Source organism: Dryobates pubescens, chromosome 10, assembly GCF_014839835.1.
Source record: "Dryobates pubescens isolate bDryPub1 chromosome 10, bDryPub1.pri, whole genome shotgun sequence".
NCBI classification, from domain to species: domain Eukaryota; kingdom Metazoa; phylum Chordata; class Aves; order Piciformes; family Picidae; genus Dryobates; species Dryobates pubescens.
Genome location: NC_071621.1, coordinates 15,342,356 through 15,359,246, shown reverse-complemented (window position 1 = coordinate 15,359,246; position 16,891 = coordinate 15,342,356). Strand labels below are relative to the sequence as shown.

The following is a 16,891-nucleotide window of genomic DNA, read 5'->3' as shown; positions in this document are numbered from 1 at the left end:
TGCCAGAGCAGGACCGTAGAATCCAGCACAGGTCACACAGGAACACATCCAGATGGGGCTTGAAAGTCTCCAGAAGAGGAGACTCCACAACCTCTCTGGGCAGCCTGTTCCAGTGCTCTGGGACCCTCCCAGTGAAGAAGTTCCTCCTCATGTTGAGGTGGAACCTCCTGTGCTGGAGTTTACATCCACTGCCCCTTGTCCTATCCCAGGGTGCAGCTGAGCAGAGCCTGTCCCCTCCCTCCTGACCCCCAGCCCTCAGCTATTGATAGACATTGATCAGATCCCCTCTCAGTCTTCTCCAGACTAACCACCCCCAGGTCTCTCAGCCTCTCCTCACCAGGCAGTGCTGCAGGGCCCTCAATCATCCTGGTTGCCCTCCCTTGGACTCTCTCTCGTAGATCCCTCTCCCCTCAGCTGTGATATTAGGCTATGGTTTGGACTTGATGATCTTAAGGTCTTTTCCTACCAGGTGCTTCTATGATTCTGTGCTTTATGGCTGCAAGGAGATGACAGCTTTGAGTTTCCAACCCCCTGGAGACCTTTTTACTGTACCCCATAGGTCAGGGTCACTACCATTTGTCCTGATGACCCAGCCTTGGCCACCTCTAGCTCCATCCACGTGCAGAGGTAGTTGCACCCCTGGCTGGTGGAGCATGGCAGTGCCAACTCTATCAGAGTGGAAGGTCCTATGGGCAGATCCCACCCCCCAAGCCTCCCAGCCCACTGCTCAGGCTGGGAAATCAGAGTCTTTTCCAGGTTGCCAAGGCTTCATATGCAAATGCTGGGAGCAAGCAGGATGCCAGCTTGTGCCCTGCCTCCCCGAGATGGCAGAGGAGCAGACAGCACAACTCGTTCAACGAGATGCTGAGCGAGGGGAGCTGAAGCTGCTTGCACACCGGAGGGCTGTTGGAGTCCTCAGCACAAAGCTGACCTCATGGAGCCTCCCCAGGGCTGCTTGGATTTGGGGCGTTTGAAAACCCAGGCAACAACTGGGAGAGGAGTTAGAGGGGAGGGTGGGAAAAAAGCCACACGGGAGCAAACCTCCCCTTCTGTCCTCCTCATCCTTAAGGACCTAATTACCTAATTATCACACGTTAATGAGGGGGTCTCCAGCTTCTCCCCGACCCAATCCATTGCTGTTCCGGGTGTCTTTTTTCCCCCCCTCTTTTTTTTTTCGCTGCTCACAGAGCTGTTGTTTTCTAGGCATTAGTGTGGTTTCCAGCGAGACAGCGGCGCCTCTAACAAATGAATCCTTCCACCTGGACCCCAATTTGCTCTCCAGATGGCTCGACCCTCTTAAAGCTGCCCTGGTGTGATAGATTCGGTTGTTGGTCGGGTTGGTTTTTTTCCCCTTTCCCCGAGCTCTGATGGGTTTTCCCTTGCTCCTGGCTCCTCCCTGTTTGGTTGTTATTGACAGCTGCATGGCTAATGCCCTGTAGCTCTCTGGCATTCAGGACAAACAAAAGCAGATTTCTCCCCCCCCCCCCCCCCCCCCCCCCCCAGGCAGTGAGGATAAAGGGGATGCTTTTGTGCTTCCCCAAGCATTGCAGCAGAAGGGCTGAGCCGTGCTGCTGCCTGGAGGTGAACCTGGCTCTGTGGTGCATGTTGTTGTTGTTGGATGGGAGGTCTCCGAGAGGGAAGCTGAGGTTTATGCTAGGTCCCACCTGGAGAAGACAACTTGTGGGCCAGGTAACGTTGGGACTTCTTGCACTAGCAGCTGGGGAGGCTTCTTTTTAAAGACATTTGCTGGTGGTGTGGTTCTTGGATGGAGAAGGTGAGCCCCCGAAGAGGAGGGTGCATGGGTGAGGGCAATGGGGCAAACCTACTCTTTCCTTGGCAATGGCAAAGTGCCCTTTGGGCAGGGGAGAGATGTGTGCTGGGGAAGGACATTTGGATTCCTTGGGGAGGGAGGAGAGGTGTCTCTTTGTAACGGGGAGGGGGTCAGCCTGAGCTGTTTCTTCCCAGCTCTGTGCATGACCCTAACGGCTTGAGAATGTGTGTGGAGCATGGAGAGAAGTGGGGGAATAAAGATCTGCCTTCCTTTCTTGGCTGGAGCATGTGTCAGCAGAATGTGGAGTCTCTAGAGAGCTGCCTTTGTTGTAACTTCTCTGAATCACTTTAAACTGAATGACAGCAGGTCCCTTCTCATCCCTCGATGCCTGTCAGGCACTTTTGGAGTGTTCAGGACCTTCACCCCAGGATTTCTTGTTTAGTTGGGGCTTGTCATGCTGCTTCACTGCTCTTTAGGTCTTTACAGCCCTCACTGATGAGGCTTGACCTTGCTCATGTTGATAAAGATGTGCAGGGCAAGCGCCAAGAGGCTGGAGCCAGGCTCTGCTGGGGGATGCCGAGTGACAGCACAAGGCGCACAGGGTGCAAGCTGAGGCATAGGAAGTTCCATGGAAACAGGAGGAAGAATTTTTCCCCCTGTGGGGGTGACAGAACATTGGAACAGGCTGCCCAGGGGGGGTTGTGGAGTCTCCCTCTCTGGGGATATTCAAAACCCACCTGGGTGTGTTCCTGTTTCATCTGCCCTAGGTGGTGCTGCTCTGGCAAGGGGGGGGAGGCTGGACTGCATGATCTCTGGAGGTCCCTTCCAGCCCCTAAGATTCTGTGATTCTTGAGGCATGGGTGATGCTTTCTTGGGGTGGTGGGGTGAAGATCCCCTTGGTTATTCTGCAGACACCTGGTGCAGGTGAAGCCAGGAGGTGTACTCTAGAGCATAGCAGAATCTGAACAGCTTTTGTCTCTGTGGACAGGAGTGATGGCTCTCTGGGAGATGCAAGTGTAGGAAGATTAATGAAGGACTAGAGTTAAAACAGGGCTTCTGACTCAGGACAAGTTCAAGGTAATCTTCTCTGCCTGCCTGCCTGCAGAGGAGTGTGTGAGCACCACAGAGCAATGATGGCTAGAGTGTTCAGTGGGTAAGGAACTGGCTGCATGGTCACATCCAGATGGTAGTGCCCAATGGCTCAAAGTTCAGATAGAGGCAGTGAGAGTGGTGACCCCCTCAGGGGTCTGTGCTGGGACATATGCTGGTTAATATTTGTATCAATGCTATAGGCAGCAGGATCCAGGCACCAAGTGTGCATAGATGACACCAAGCTGAGTGGGGCTGTGGATATGCCAGGATGGCATCCAGACGGACCTGAACAAGCTGGAGGGGTGTAGCCCATTAGGCTATTCAAGGTGAGGCTGGACAGGGCTCTGGGCAAGCTGATCTAGTTGAGGATGTCCCTGCTGAGTCAGAGGGGGTTGGACTGGATGACCATTGGAGAAGGTCCCTTCTAACCTAGACCATTCTATAACTCTATGATTCTATGATATTTGGGCTGGAATCTGTGCTGCCTTGTGGCACCGAGGAGGATGCAGAAACCATGATGGTGTTGGACCTTTCACTGAGATGTCCCCTTCCCCTTCCCCTTCCCCTTCCCCTTCCCCTTCCCCTTCCCCTTCCCCTTCCCCTTCCCCTTCCCCTTCCCCTTCCCCTTCCCCTTCCCCTTCCCCTTCCCCTTCCCCTTCCCCTTCCCCTTCCCCTTCCCCTTCCCCTTCCCCTTCCCCTTCCCCTTCCCCTTCCCCTTCCCCTTCCCCTTCCCCTTCCCCTTCCCCTTCCCCTTCCCCTTCCCCTTCCCCTTCCCCTTCCCCTTCCCCTTCCCCTTCCCCTTCCCCTTCCCCTTCCCCTTCCCCTTCCCCTTCCCCTTCCCTTCCCCTTCCCCTTCCCCTTCCCCTTCCCCTTCCCCTTCCCCTTCCCCACCAGGATGCGCCGAATGATGAAAGAAGAGTCAAGCTTCAGGCCCAGCAGCCTGGAGGAGGTGAGGAGGGACTCCAGCAAGGAAAAGCTGCAGGTGAAGCTCTGCAGCGGCTCCTGCCACGCCGAGCAGATCCTCCAGACCCTCAACTCCTACCGCCGGAGCGGCATCTTCACCGACGTGGTGCTGCTCATCGACGGGCAGGAGTTCCCCTGCCACCGCGCCACCCTGTCCGCCAACAGCACCTACTTCAGGGCCATGTTCGGAGGCAGCCTCAAGGAAGGCCACCAGGACATCATCAACCTCCAGAAGATCTCTGCTTCCGCCATGTCCCTCCTGCTTGACTACATGTACGGGGGGGACATCGTCCTTCAGGAGGACAACGTCGAAGGCATCCTGGAGCTGGCCGACCTGCTGCAGCTCTCCGAGCTGAGGGACGCCTGTGTCACCTTCCTGGAGGGCCAGCTCCACCCCTGCAACTGCCTGGGCATCATGAAGTTCGCTGACTCCTTCTCCATCGCCTCCCTGGCGGAAAAGAGCAAGAGGTTCCTGCTGGAGGGCTTTGTGGAGGTGTCTCAGCACGAGGAGTTCCTGGAGATGGGCGTGAAGGAGCTGGTGGAGTACCTGTCCGACGAGCAGCTGGTGGTGCCCAAGGAGGAGGTGGTCTTCGAAGCGGTCATGCGCTGGGTGCGCCACGACGAGCCCGGCAGGAAGGGAGCTCTGAAGGACCTCCTGGAGCACGTCAGGCTGCCCTTGCTCGACCCCACCTACTTCCTGGAGAAGGTGGAAATGGATGGACTCATCCAGGACTCCAAGGAGTGCATTCCTCTGCTGCACGAGGCTCGCAAGTACTACATCCTTGGGGATGAGGTCAGCTCTTTGAGGACAAGACCCAGAAGGTAAACCGCAGCCTAGCGGCAAGTTTGCTGCTGGCACCAAGCTGGGTGGAGTGGCTGACATACCAGAGGGCTCTGCTGCCATTCAGAGGGCCTTGGACAGGCTGGAGAGTTGGGCAGGGAGAAGCTGAATGATGTTCAACAAGGTCAAGGGGAGGGTCTTGCACCTGGGGGAAAAACAACCCCATGGAGCAGTATAGATTGGGGACTGACCTGGTGGAGAGCAGTGAAGGGGAAAGGGACCTGGGGGGTCCTAGTGGAAGGAAGGTTGATCGTGAGCCAGCAAGGTGCTCTTGTGGCAAGAAGGCCAATTCCATTCTGGGGTGGATTAGAAGGGCTGTGGTTAGTAGGTTGAGAGAGGTTCTCCTCCCCCTCTACTCTGCCCTACTGAGGCCACATCTGGAATATTGTGTCCAGTTCTGGGCCCCTCAGTTCAAGAACTGCTTGAAAGAGTCCAGCACAGAGCCACAAAGGTGCTGAAGGCAGTGGAACATCTTCCTTGTGAGGAGAGCCTGAGGGAGCTGAGGGCTCTGTAGCTTGGAGAGGAGAAGCCTGAGAGGTGACCTCATTGCTGTTGATAAAGATGTGCAGGGTGAGTGCTAAGAGGCTGGAGCCAGGCTCTGCTGGGTGATGCCCAATGCCAGCACAAGAGGCAATGGTGGAAGCTGAGGCATAGGAAGTTCCATGGAAACAGGAGAAAGAATTATTTTCCCTGTGAGGGTGACAGAAGACTGGAACAGGCTGCCCAGGGGGGTAACTTGAATCTTCCTCTCTAGAGATATTCAAGACCCACCTGGATGTGTTCCTGTGTGATCTGCCCTAGGTGATCCTGCTCTGACAGGGGGGGTTGGACTGGATGATCTCTGGAGGTCCCTTCCAGCCCCTAACATTCTGTGATTCTTCCCTAGGTCATCCAGCTGATGGAGCTAAAAGTTTGAGGATAGTTCTTGAATTGCTTTTTTTCCTCTCTTTTTCTCTGATTGCTTCACTTTTGGCCTCTCCAGTTCCAAAATGAAAACACTGGAGATGTTTGCACCCTGCGACGGGACAAGGGGCAATGGATATAAACTGCAGCACAGGAGGTTCCACCTCCACATGAGGAGGAACTTCTTCACTGGGAGGGTCACAGAGCCCTGGAACAGGCTGCCCAGAGAGGTTGTGGAGTCTCCTTCTCTGGAGACTTCCAAGCCCCATCTGGATGCATTCCTGTGTGACCTGTGCTGGATTCTATGCTCCTGCTCTGGCAGGGGAGTTGACAATTTCCAGAGGTCCTAAAATCCTGTGGTCCTGTGATCCTGTTGGCCTGGCTTGAAGGATTCTTGTGAGGTTGAACTCAATGACCACAAGCTTCTATTCCAATGCAAACAATTCCATGAGGACCAAGAAGGTCAATGGCACCTTGGGATACATTAAGAGGAGCATGGCCAGTAGGTTGAGGAAGGTTCTCCTCCCCCTCTACTCTGCACTGGTGAGGCCTCACCTGCAGTACTGTGTCCGGTTCTGGGCTCCCCAGCTCAAGAAGGACAAAGAACTACTGGAGAGAGCCTAGTGCAGGGCCACTGAGATGCTGAGGGGGCTGGAACCTTTCTGATCTGAGGAAAGGCTGAGAGAGCTGGGGCTGTTCAGCTTGGAGAAGAGGAGGCTGAGTGGGACCTTACTAATGCTTACAAATGTGGGTGTCAGGAAGATGAGGCCAGGTTCTTCTCAGTGGTCCCCAGTGACAGGCCAAGAGGTAATGGGCATGAATGTGAACATAGGAAGTCCCATCTAAGCATGAGAAGGAACTTTACTGCTTTGAGAGTGGCAGAGCCCTGGAACAGGCTGCCCAGAGAGGCTGTGGAGTCTTCATCTCTGGAGACTTTCAAGGTCTGCCTGGACACGTTCCTATGTGATCTGCTTTAGGTGATCCTGCTGTGGCAGGGGGGTTGGGCTGGATGATCTTCAGAGGTCCCTTCCAACCTCTATAAACCTGTGATTCTACTGCCCATGGCACTTTTTCTGTCGTTGGCAAGAGATGTCCTGCTCACTGCTCTGGGTGTGCAGTGATGCTGTCCAGAGATGTGTCCAGACTGTGGTCACCAAGGGCTGCTTGCAGCTCTTCATTTCTGCTTTCACCAAGCATCTGATCTGGCTGGATGCCACAACAGGCTCTCCTATACAGAACTTCTCAAAGACAGGGTCTGTGGTGACCTCCTCAAAGAGGCAAACAGCTGAAATTCACTGGGGGTAAATCCCACCCTCCAAAATCCATGTTTTGCCTCCTCCTTTTTATGGCTTTGGTCAGTTCCATGGTTTAGTTGATTGGGTAGTGTTGGATGATAGGTTGGACACGATGATCTTGAAGGTCTCTTCCAACCTGGTTTATTCTATTCTATTCTATTAACTGAGTTGTCTGCAAAAACTATGGCAGAGCTGGTGATAGATCAGCTGAGGGAGCTGGGATTGTTCATAGCCTGAAGAAGAGGAGGCTGAGAGAGGACCTTATTGCTCTCTACAGCTTGGATTGAGGTGGAGGTTGGCCTCTTCTCCCAAGTAACTAGTGACAAGACAAGAGATAAGGGCCTGAATTGGTACCAGGGGAGGTTTAGGTTGGATATTAGGAAGAATTTAATTAGCTCAAAAACACCCAGCTGTTGGAGCAGGCTGCCCAGGGAGGTGGTGGAGTCACCATCCCTGGAGGTGTTCAAAATCAAGCGGTTGTGGCCCTCTGGGACGTGGTCTGGTGGTCATGGAGCTGTTGGGTAGAAGGTTGGACTTGTTGGTCTCAGAGATCTTTTCCAACCTTAATGATTCTGAGATTTTATGAGTCTAAGACTGTCACCCTTCTTCCTTTTTCTCCCTTCCCCTCCTCCAGAGCTGTTTCTCTCTTGCCACCTACTAGCTTGGAGCATTCTGCTTCCCCTGCTGTCTCGTCTGCTCATTGCTATTAAGGCTGGAGAGAGAGAGACATTTCCTGGAAGCCCTTCTCCCTCCAGGCAGAGAGCTTGCTGTAGGCAGGCTGCCAGGAGCAGCTTTCCATGCTTGTGGCAGTGCCTTGAGAATTCTGAGGTTTGAATGTGCTGGAAGGGGGAGGGTTGAGTGGCAGGAGGCAATCTCACTTTTAAAGGTTGTTGCCTTTTCTCTTGGACCCCTTCCCACCCAAGCTGGGAGGTTGCCTTTGGCTTGATTGTGCAGACAGAAGGGAAGGTGGCAATGATTTGCCCAGGAAATCAGTAGCTGAGGCAGGAGAGGAGGACATTGTTATGGCTACCTCCTTTTCTCTTGGAGCTCTTCCCACCCAGGCTGGGAGGTTGCTTTTGGTTTGATTGTGCAGACAGAAGGGAAGGTGGCAATGATTTGCCTAGGAAATCAGTAACTGAGGCAGGAGAGGAGAGGTCCTGGCTGCCAACATCCTGGCTAGGATGGGAGGGATGATGGAAGGGAGCAGCCAGGCCTGAGGACTTACCCATGTTGTTCGTGGTCTAGGTTCATGGAGCTGGCAGAAGTCATCATTGTCATCGGGGGCTGTGACAAGAAAGGCCTTCTGAAGCTGCCCTTTACTGACCTCTACCACCCAAAGAGCAGGCAGTGGACAGCCCTCTCCAGCCTGCCTGGCTACACCAAGTCAGAGTTTGCTGCCTGCACACTGAAGAATGATGTGTACATATCAGGTGAGAGACCCTGCACCAGATGATCCCTTCCTGCTTCACCTCAGCTTGGACAGCCAATCCTGAGGTCTGTCCAGGAGGACTCACTCACATGCATCCCAGCTTTGGAGCAGAGCCACTTCATGATGGAGTCTCTCCTTAGATGATTTGGGTGTCCTGAGGAACAACTTCACTGTTAAAGGGAAAGGTGACAGTATCAAAAAACCTTTCCCTTCTGTTGGACATCTGTCAGAAGTATCCAGCTGTGGAGTTGGTTTTGGTGTGGGACCTACAAGAAGGATGGAGAGAGACTGTTTGCAATGGCCTGCAGGGACAGGATGAGAGGCTTCAAACTAGAGAAGTGCAGATTCAGATTGAATGTTAGGAACAAGTTCTGCACCATGAGGGTGGTGGAACACTGGAACAGGTTGCCCAGGGAGGTGGTTTGGGCCCCATCCCTGGAGATATTGAAGGTGAGGCTGGACAGGGCTCTGGGCAACCTGATCTAGTTGAGGATGTCCCTGCTGAGTGCAGAGGGAGTTGGATTGGATGACCTTTGGTGGTCCCTTCCAACCCAGACCATTCTATGATTCTATCAGACAGGTACTCCTAAAACAGCATAGTCTCACTTAAGATATACTTCCTCTCAGCTGAGGTCCATACAAGGGGTGGAGCAGTGTGGCAAGTTCAGATGGCATCTCCACTGGGAAGCTGAGCTTGCACCACCCTAAACCTATGACCATATTCTGGCCTAAGTTGTTCCACTGTATGGAGGAAGCAGGCAACGTTGTGGTGTAGTGAGGTGGTGGTGGTGTTCTCAGAACCACACCAGCCACCAGCCCTCTGTTTTTCAGGAGGACACATCAGCAGCAATGATGTCTGGGTGCTGAGCTCCCAGCTGAACGTCTGGATCAAGGTTGCTTGCCTGCAGAAAGGCCGATGGAGGCACAAGATGGCAACGCTTCAGGGCAAGGTAAGCAGTGGACCACATTTTGGGGCAAGCCCCAGGGATCATTGCCCCTCCCTTCTGCTGCCCTGTACAATGAGAAGCTGTCAGTGTGTTCTCTGGGTTGTTTAGAGACAGCTTTGGTGGGATGAGAAGTAGAATATAACTGAGGACGTGCTGGAAGGTGTCCAGAGCAGGGCCATGAGGATGAGCAGAGGGCTGGAGCTGCTCTGCCATAGAGACAGACTGAGAGAGTTGGGGTTGTTCAGTCTGGAGAAGAGAAGGCTCTGAGGAGACCTTCTTGTGGCCTTCCAGTATCTGAAGGGGGCTACAGGAAAGCTGGGGAAGGACTTTTGAGGGTGTCAGGGAGGGATAGGACTGGGGGGGATGGAAGAAATCTAAAAATGGGTAGATCGAGATCGGACGTTAGGAAGAAGCTCTTCCCCATGAGGGTGGTGAGAGCCTGGCACAGGTTGCCCAGGGAGGTGGTGGAAACCTCATGCCTGGAGGTTTTGAAGGCCAGGCTGGATGTGGCTGTGGGCAACCTACTGGAGTGTGAGGTGTCCCTGGCCATGGCAGGGGGTTGGAACTAGATGATCATTGAGGTCCCTTCCAACCCTAACTGTTCTATGATTCTATGACTTCATTGTTTCAGCTGGCTGTGTGCTGTCACCTGAAGCAGCCACAAGTGAAGTTGTAGCCATAAGATCTACCATGGGAATGCTGCAAGAGGGAGTTAAGTCATGGGGTGAAAGATGGAAGGTGTAGGGTGCTTCATTGAATGGTTTGGGTTAGAAGGGACCTCTAAATCTCATCTAGTCCAACCCCAATGTCATAGTGTGGCTTGCTGCCTGTCCTTCTGTCTTGGCTTGAATGGACAGAAAGCAAAAGGGCAGAACAGACAGTGATAACAGGATGGTAGGTGTTGGAAGGGACCTACAGAGATCATTGAGTCCAACCCTCCTGCCAGAGCAGGACCATAGAATCCAGTGCAGGACACACAGGAATACACCCAGATGGGTCATGAAATTCTCCAGAGAAGAAGACTCCACAACCTCTCTGGGCAGCCTGTTCCAGGGCTCTGTGACTCTCCCAGTGAAGTTCCTCCTCATGTTGAGGTGGAACCTCCTGTGCTGGAGTTTATATCCATTGCCCCTTGTCCTATCCCAGGGTGCAACTGAGCAGAGCCTGTCCCCTTCCTCCTGACCCCCAGCCTTCAGATATTGATGAACTTATTAAATCCCCTCTCAGTCTTCTCTCCAGACTAACCACCCCCAGGGCTCTCATCCTCTCATCCCCAGGCAGTGCTCCAATCCTTTCACCATCCTTGTAGCCCTCCCTTGGACTCTCTCCAGCAGATCCCTCTCCCTCCTCAACTGGGGAGCCCAGAACTGGATGCACTATTCCATGTGTGGTCTCAGCAGGGCAGAGTAGAGGGGGAGGAGAACTTCCCTGGATCTGCTGGAGACACTCCTCTGAGTGCAGCCCAGAATCCCATTGGCCTTCTTGGCCACCAGGGCACATTGCTGACCCATGCAGAACTTGTTATCCACCAGGACTCCCAGGTCCTTCTCCCCAGGGCTGCTCTCCAGCAGATCACCTCCCAGCCTGTCCTGCTGCAGTTTATTCTTCCCTCCCAGGTGAAGGACTCTCCACTTATTGAACCTCAATAGGTTCCCCCTTGCCCAGCTCTCACTCTGTCCACATGTCACTGAACAGCCTCACAGCCTTCAGGCATCTCAAGCCAAGCCTCCCGGCCCATTTATATAGGGCTGCAGGCTGATGGGAAGGAAATAACAAAGATTATACTTTCCAGTGTCCACCCCTTGGACCATCTAGTCCTTCTGGAGGACCTTAAGAACATTGGCCAAGTCCTAGCCTCTTCTCATGGTCAGTGGCAGCCCATTCAGGTGAGCCCAGCAGAGCCTAATCCGCTTTCTTTGCTCCCTCTGTGGCAGATCTACGCCGTGGGAGGCTTCGATGGGTTTTATCGCCTCTCCAGCATGGAGTGCTATGACACCTTCTCCAACAGCTGGGCAACCTTGGCCCCACTGCCTCAAGCTGTGAGCTCAGCAGCTGTGGTCTCCTGCCTGAACAAGCTCTACGTGCTGGGGGGTGCTGTGGATGACACCACGAACACCGACAAGGTATTTGCTGGGGCGGGGGGGGGGGCATCAAGAATGGATGAAGACCTAAAAGGAAAGAAGGCTTGACAAGGAATGTGGAGAGCAATGGGGTTGTCCTTAAATCACAGAATGTCAGGGGCTGGAAGGGACCTTGAGAGATCATCCAGTCCAACCCCTCCTGCCAAAGCAGGATCACCGAGAGCAGGTCACACAGGAACTCATCCAGGAGGGTCTTGAATAACTTCAGCTGTAAGGAGGTCTTAAACTTGAAGTCTAGTGAAGGATCCCTTATAATATCAGAAGTCATGAGTAAGATAATAGAAACATTCAGGTTGGAAAAGACCCTCAGGATCACCCAGGCCAACCTAGAACCCTACTCTACAAGGGTCACCCCTGAACCATAGCCCCAAGCACCACATCCAAACCACCTTGAAACACATCCAGGGGCTCAACCACCTCCCTGCCCAGCACATTCCAGTGCCTGACCACTCTTGCTGGGAAAATCTTTTCCTACTGTCCAGTCTAAACCTACCCAGTCACAACTTGAGGCCATTCTCTCTTGTTCTATCACTAATTACCTGTGAGAAGAGACCAGCAGCAGCCTCTCCACAACCTCCTTTCATGTAGTTGTAGACAGCCATGAGGTCTCCCCTTAGGGTCCTCTTCTCCAAACTAACCATCCCCAGCTCCTTCAGTTGCTCTCCATCACATTTATTCCCCAGGCCCTTCCCAGCTTCCTTGCCCTCCTCTGCCCTGGCTCCAGCACCTCCACATCTCTCTTGTATTGAGGTGCCCCAAGCTGGATACAGCACTGGAGGTGTGGCCTGACCAGAGCTGAGTCCCAGGGGACAATCCCCTCCCTGCTCCTGCTGGATACAGCATTGCTGATGCCAGCCAGGAGGCCTTTGGCTTTCTTGGCCACCTGGGCACACTGCTGGCTCCTCTTCAGTTGCCTGTTGATTAGAACCCCCAGGTCCCTTTCTGCCAGCCAGCTGAAAGGGACAGAGAAGTCATGAGTAAGATCAGAAGCCAATGAGACTCAAGGAGCAGAGAGAGAAAAGGTGTCTGGAGCTGACAGGGTTTCAGTAGAGCTTGTTGTGCTCTGAAACTTGGTCAGCCCTGAGACCCCACAGGAACAAAGACCTGTGGTGTTCATCAGCAGGAACTGCCTGGAAGAGGTCTCTGTAAGTCAGGCAAGATGCTTCTGGCTTCCTGAGCTGCAAGGAGAACCACTCAGCTCCAACTCTGAACATTTCACCACATGCTGTCTGGGTGAAGGACAGCCACCCTGGGGGCTTGCAAGTTTGTCTGGGGGACTTGAATGCAAGAGGGAATGCTAGAACTCATCATCCCATCACTCCCTGCACTGGTCTCTGAAGCTCCCATCCATGCTTCTGCCCCTATGTGCTTTTATTTCTAGTGAGCAGCAGCTTCATCCAAGCAAGGGTGAGGTAAATTCACCTTCTGATCACTGTTTCCCCTCCCAGGTCCAGTGCTATGATCCAGAGGACAACAAGTGGACACTCTTGTCTCCCACCCCTTTTTACCAGAGGTGCATCAGTGCTGTCTGCTTGGACAACATCATTTATGTAGTAGGTGGACTCCTCAGTAAAATCTTCAGCTATGATCCAAGGAATGACAGCTGGCAAGAAGTAGCCATCCTCCCTGGACCTCTGGTAAGGAAGAGGTTTAGGAAAGAAGCTCTGAGTCTTCTCTCTGTAGAACAGGAACCACCTGTGCTTTGCTGAGGAACTGTTCTCCATGCTCTATGTTTCAGTCTCTAGCCTGGTCTGGGGACTGGAGGTGGTAGAAGCCACATCCCTGGAGGTTTTGAAGGCCAGGCTGGATGTGGATCTGAGCAATCTGAACCAGTGTGAGGTGTCCCTGCCCATGGCAGGGGGGTTGGAACTGGATGATCCTTGAGGTCCCTTCCAACCCTGACAATTCTATGATTCTATGAATGTGGACTAGTGGTGGTTGTCTGTCTTGGTTTAGTGTCACCACAGTTCTGCACTCCAGAGCCATTCTGCAATGTGAGCTGTGGTGCAGGGTAGAGGAATGATGGCACACAGCTCATGCAGATCTGAATTGTGCCCTTGTCTGTGGCTATGGCAAGGAGGTGCTGGCTGGGTGTCTGGTCTTTTGGAGTGCTTGGGAGTCTGGTGGACTGCTGGAAACAGCCATGGCCCCATCAAGTGTCTAAGCTTGGTGAAAGAGTGAGATTGCAGCACTTCAAGAGCCACACATCACTCACCTACTTCTGCTCCTTTCTGCTAGGTGGGTGAGAGATGAACCTGTTGTTGAGTCACTCTTGCTCATCCCCATTGCCTGAAGCTGAAGGTTTGCTCCTCAGCTCAGCTCTTGGGCTTTGAGCCTGTTGGGTTGAGTCAATCTCTTGCTCATCCCCATTGCCTGAAGCTGGAGGCTTGCTCCTCAGCTCTTGGGCTTTGAGCCTGTTGGGTTGAGTCAATCTCTTGCTCATCCTTGTTGCCTGAAGCTGGAGGCTTTCTCCTCAGGTCCTGGGCTTTGAGCCTGTTGAGTTGAGTCAATCTCTTGCTCATCCCCATTGCCTGAATCTGGAGGCTTTCTCCTCAGGTCCTGGGCTTTGAGCCTGTTGGGTTGAGTCAATCTCTTGCTCATCCCCATTGCCTGAATCTGGAGGCTTTCTCCTCAGGTCCTGGGCTTTGAGCCTGTTGGGTTGAGTCAATCTCTTGCTCATCCCCATTGCCTGAATCTGGAGGCTTGCTCCTCAGCTCTTGGGCTTTGAGCCTGTTGGGTTGAGTCAATCTCTTGCTCATCCTCGTTGCCTGAAGCTGGAGGTTTGCTCCTCAGCTCTTGGGCTTTGAGCCTGTTGGGTTGAGTCAATCTCTTGCTCATCCTCGTTGCCTGAAGCTGGAGGTTTGCTCCTCAGCTCTTGGGCTTTGAGCCTGTTGGGTTGAGTCAATCTCTTGCTCATCCCCATTGCCTGAATCTGGAGGCTTTCTCCTCAGGTCCTGGGCTTTGAGCCTGTTGAGTTGAGTCAATCTCTTGCTCATCCCCATTGCCTGAATCTGGAGGCTTTCTCCTCAGGTCCTGGGCTTTGAGCCTGTTGGGTTGAGTCAATCTCTTGCTCATCCCCATTGCCTGAATCTGGAGGCTTGCTCCTCAGCTCTTGGGCTTTGAGCCTGTTGGGTTGAGTCAATCTCTTGCTCATCCTCGTTGCCTGAAGCTGGAGGTTTGCTCCTCAGCTCTTGGGCTTTGAGCCTGTTGGGTTGAGTCAATCTCTTGCTCATCCCCATTGCCTGAAGCTGGAGGCTTGCTCCTCAGCTCTTGTGCTCTCCTTCTGCTTTCCAGGAGAGCTGTGGCCTGACAGTGTGTGGAGGGAAGATTTACATCCTGGGGGGCCGAGACGAGAACGGGGAAGGCACGGACAAGGCCTTCACCTTCGACCCTGTGACGGGGAGCCTGGAGCAGCAGCCACCGCTGCAGCGCTGCACCAGCTACCACGGCTGTGTCACCATCCTCCAGCGCATGAACAGATGACCTCTGGGCTCTAGCTGTGTCCACCTCGCACCTAGAGCCTCCCATTCAGACCCTGACCCTGTGGGCAGACATCTCACCTTCGTGTGGGGAAGGATAACACAAGCTACTGAAGATGATGTCCTCCAACCAGCCCCAGAGCAGCCTCTGGTTTGTTTTTTTCCTGGCCTGGTGGTGCCAGTGGCTTTGGTGCTGATCTAGCTGAGAGGAGGAAAAGGTGCTTGGCTGTGTGAAGCTGCAGCACAGACCTTGCCACAGTAGGATTTCAGTATCCATGCAGCCCCTGGAACTACTGAATTTGACTTTTACTTGGCTTTTCCTGGTTCTGGATCTGAGTTGTCTGTCATGTTGGCAGCAGAAGCTCTCTGTCCTACAAGGACAAGCATTTGCTGCTTTGATAGAATCATGGAACTGTTTTGGTTGGAAAAGACCTCTAAGGTCACCAAGTCCAACCATCAACCCACCATGGCCATTAAACCATGTGTGACACCCAAGACTGTTGCAGTAACAAACACAGCTGCAGGATCCAATTCTTTAGCTGGAGTCATCAGACATTTGTGCATTCAGCTGGGTAGAAGCTTGTGTCAAACCATGGTGATGACCACAGTGGTCATTGACATCCACTGTTAGTCCCATTACAGCATAGAGCTGAGGTTGAGGCTTCAAAGCTGATATCCCAAAACAATTTCTCCACTAAATCCCCCAAAGCCTGGTTCAATAGTCTGGATTCTGACTCTAAGAAGAGTCTGCTCCCCTAAAGCACAGAGTGCTGTCTCTATCCAGATGTGCTTTGTGGTTGGACTGCTGTCCCACTGTCATTGGGAAGACAAATGGATCATGGAGCCTAGAGTTCCTTCTTCAGAGAGCAGAGGTGGGGGGAAATGTTCTGTAAGAATTAAGCATGAAGACCTGAGGTAGTCATGGAATCACACCTGGCTCATTTTGACTCTGGAGTATGCTAGCAAGTATGAAAACAACCCCAGTGTTGAAGAGATTTGATGCAGGATCCATGAGAACCTTGATGTGCAGCTCATTTGAAGGGCAAGTGTTTGAGCTCGTGGCCTGCATTGCTCCAAGCCTCTTGGTGTCAGGTCTGGAAGTGACCCTAAGCACATTTCCTAGAATGCTTTGGCTTGGAAGGGACCTTTAAAGGCCTTCTGCTTATTTGGTGGCCACCTTTGATTTGGTAGAATAGTTTTTGGTGTCAGTGTCTTTAGTCCATGTCTGGAACTGAGAGTTTCTGATGGCTCCTTGGAAATGTTCATGGTGTTCAGTTAGGGGCTTAGAAGTTGCCTAATGTAGAGTGGGGTCTCTTAAAACTCCCATGACTTGTGTGTTGCATGGTGCACCCCTCCACAGCAGGCTGCTGGCTGGCTGCTGTTTTCCCTGCACCTTCTTTTCCTCACCCCAATGATGAGTTCATCCTGAAGTAGAGGGAATTGCTGGTCCAGACATTTCCCTTGTCTTAAACCTCTTGGATGTTGCCTGCTCCCTCATACAGCTGGGTTTCTTGTGGTCCTCTTCAGTACTTCTGTTTTCTGGTGGCTCTGAGAAGTTAACCATTCTTTGTCCTTCTGGAGAAAGACCTTGGAGTCCTAGTGGACAGCAAGTGGGCAGCAATGTGCCCTGTTGGCCAAGAGAGCCTATGGGATCCTGGGCTGCAGCAAGAGAAGTGTGACCAGCAGGGCCAGGGAGGTTCTTCTGCCCCTCTGCTCTGCCCTGCTGAGACCACAGCTGCAATCCTGTGTCCAGTTCTGGGCTCCCCAGTTCAAGAGAGACAGAGACCTGCTGGAGAGAGTCCAAGGGAGAGCCAGGAGGATGCTTAGGGGACTTGAGCATCTGCCCTGTGAAGACAGACTGAGAGCCCTGGGGCTGTTCAGACTTGAAAAGAGAAGGCTGAGAAGGGATCTGATCAATGTCTCTCAGTCTCTGAGGGGTGGGTGTCAAGTGGAGGGGGCCAAGCTCTTTTGGGTGGTGTGCAATAGTAACATAAGGAACCGCAGGTACAAGCTTGAATGTAGATTTCACC

General features: G+C 53.0%; 1 protein-coding gene across 1 annotated transcript; it reads left to right on the top strand.

Moving 5' to 3' along the window:
* Positions 1 to 1,562: 1,562 nt before the first annotated feature.
* KLHL35 (kelch like family member 35) lies at positions 1,563 to 16,437 on the top strand. Its single transcript, XM_054164480.1, has 7 exons — positions 1,563 to 1,689; positions 3,758 to 4,648; positions 8,111 to 8,295; positions 9,126 to 9,244; positions 11,176 to 11,364; positions 12,831 to 13,019; positions 14,677 to 16,437. The coding sequence occupies exons 2-7, from the start codon at positions 3,759 to 3,761 to the stop codon at positions 14,863 to 14,865; spliced, it is 1,761 nt and encodes a 586-aa protein (XP_054020455.1). The 5' UTR covers positions 1,563 to 1,689; position 3,758; the 3' UTR covers positions 14,866 to 16,437.
* Positions 16,438 to 16,891: the final 454 nt, after the last annotated feature.

What these genes read in the sequence shown, in the direction of transcription:
- KLHL35 (XM_054164480.1), top strand. Translation starts at nt 3,759, where the DNA reads ATGCGCCGAATGATGAAAGAAGAGTCAAGCTTCAGGCCCAGCAGCCTG. An exon ending in ACACCACGAACACCGACAAG is followed by an intron (nt 11,365 to 12,830) that starts GTATTTGCTGGG and finishes TTCCCCTCCCAG; the next exon opens with GTCCAGTGCTATGATCCAGA. An exon ending in CCATCCTCCCTGGACCTCTG is followed by an intron (nt 13,020 to 14,676) that starts GTAAGGAAGAGG and finishes TCTGCTTTCCAG; the next exon opens with GAGAGCTGTGGCCTGACAGT.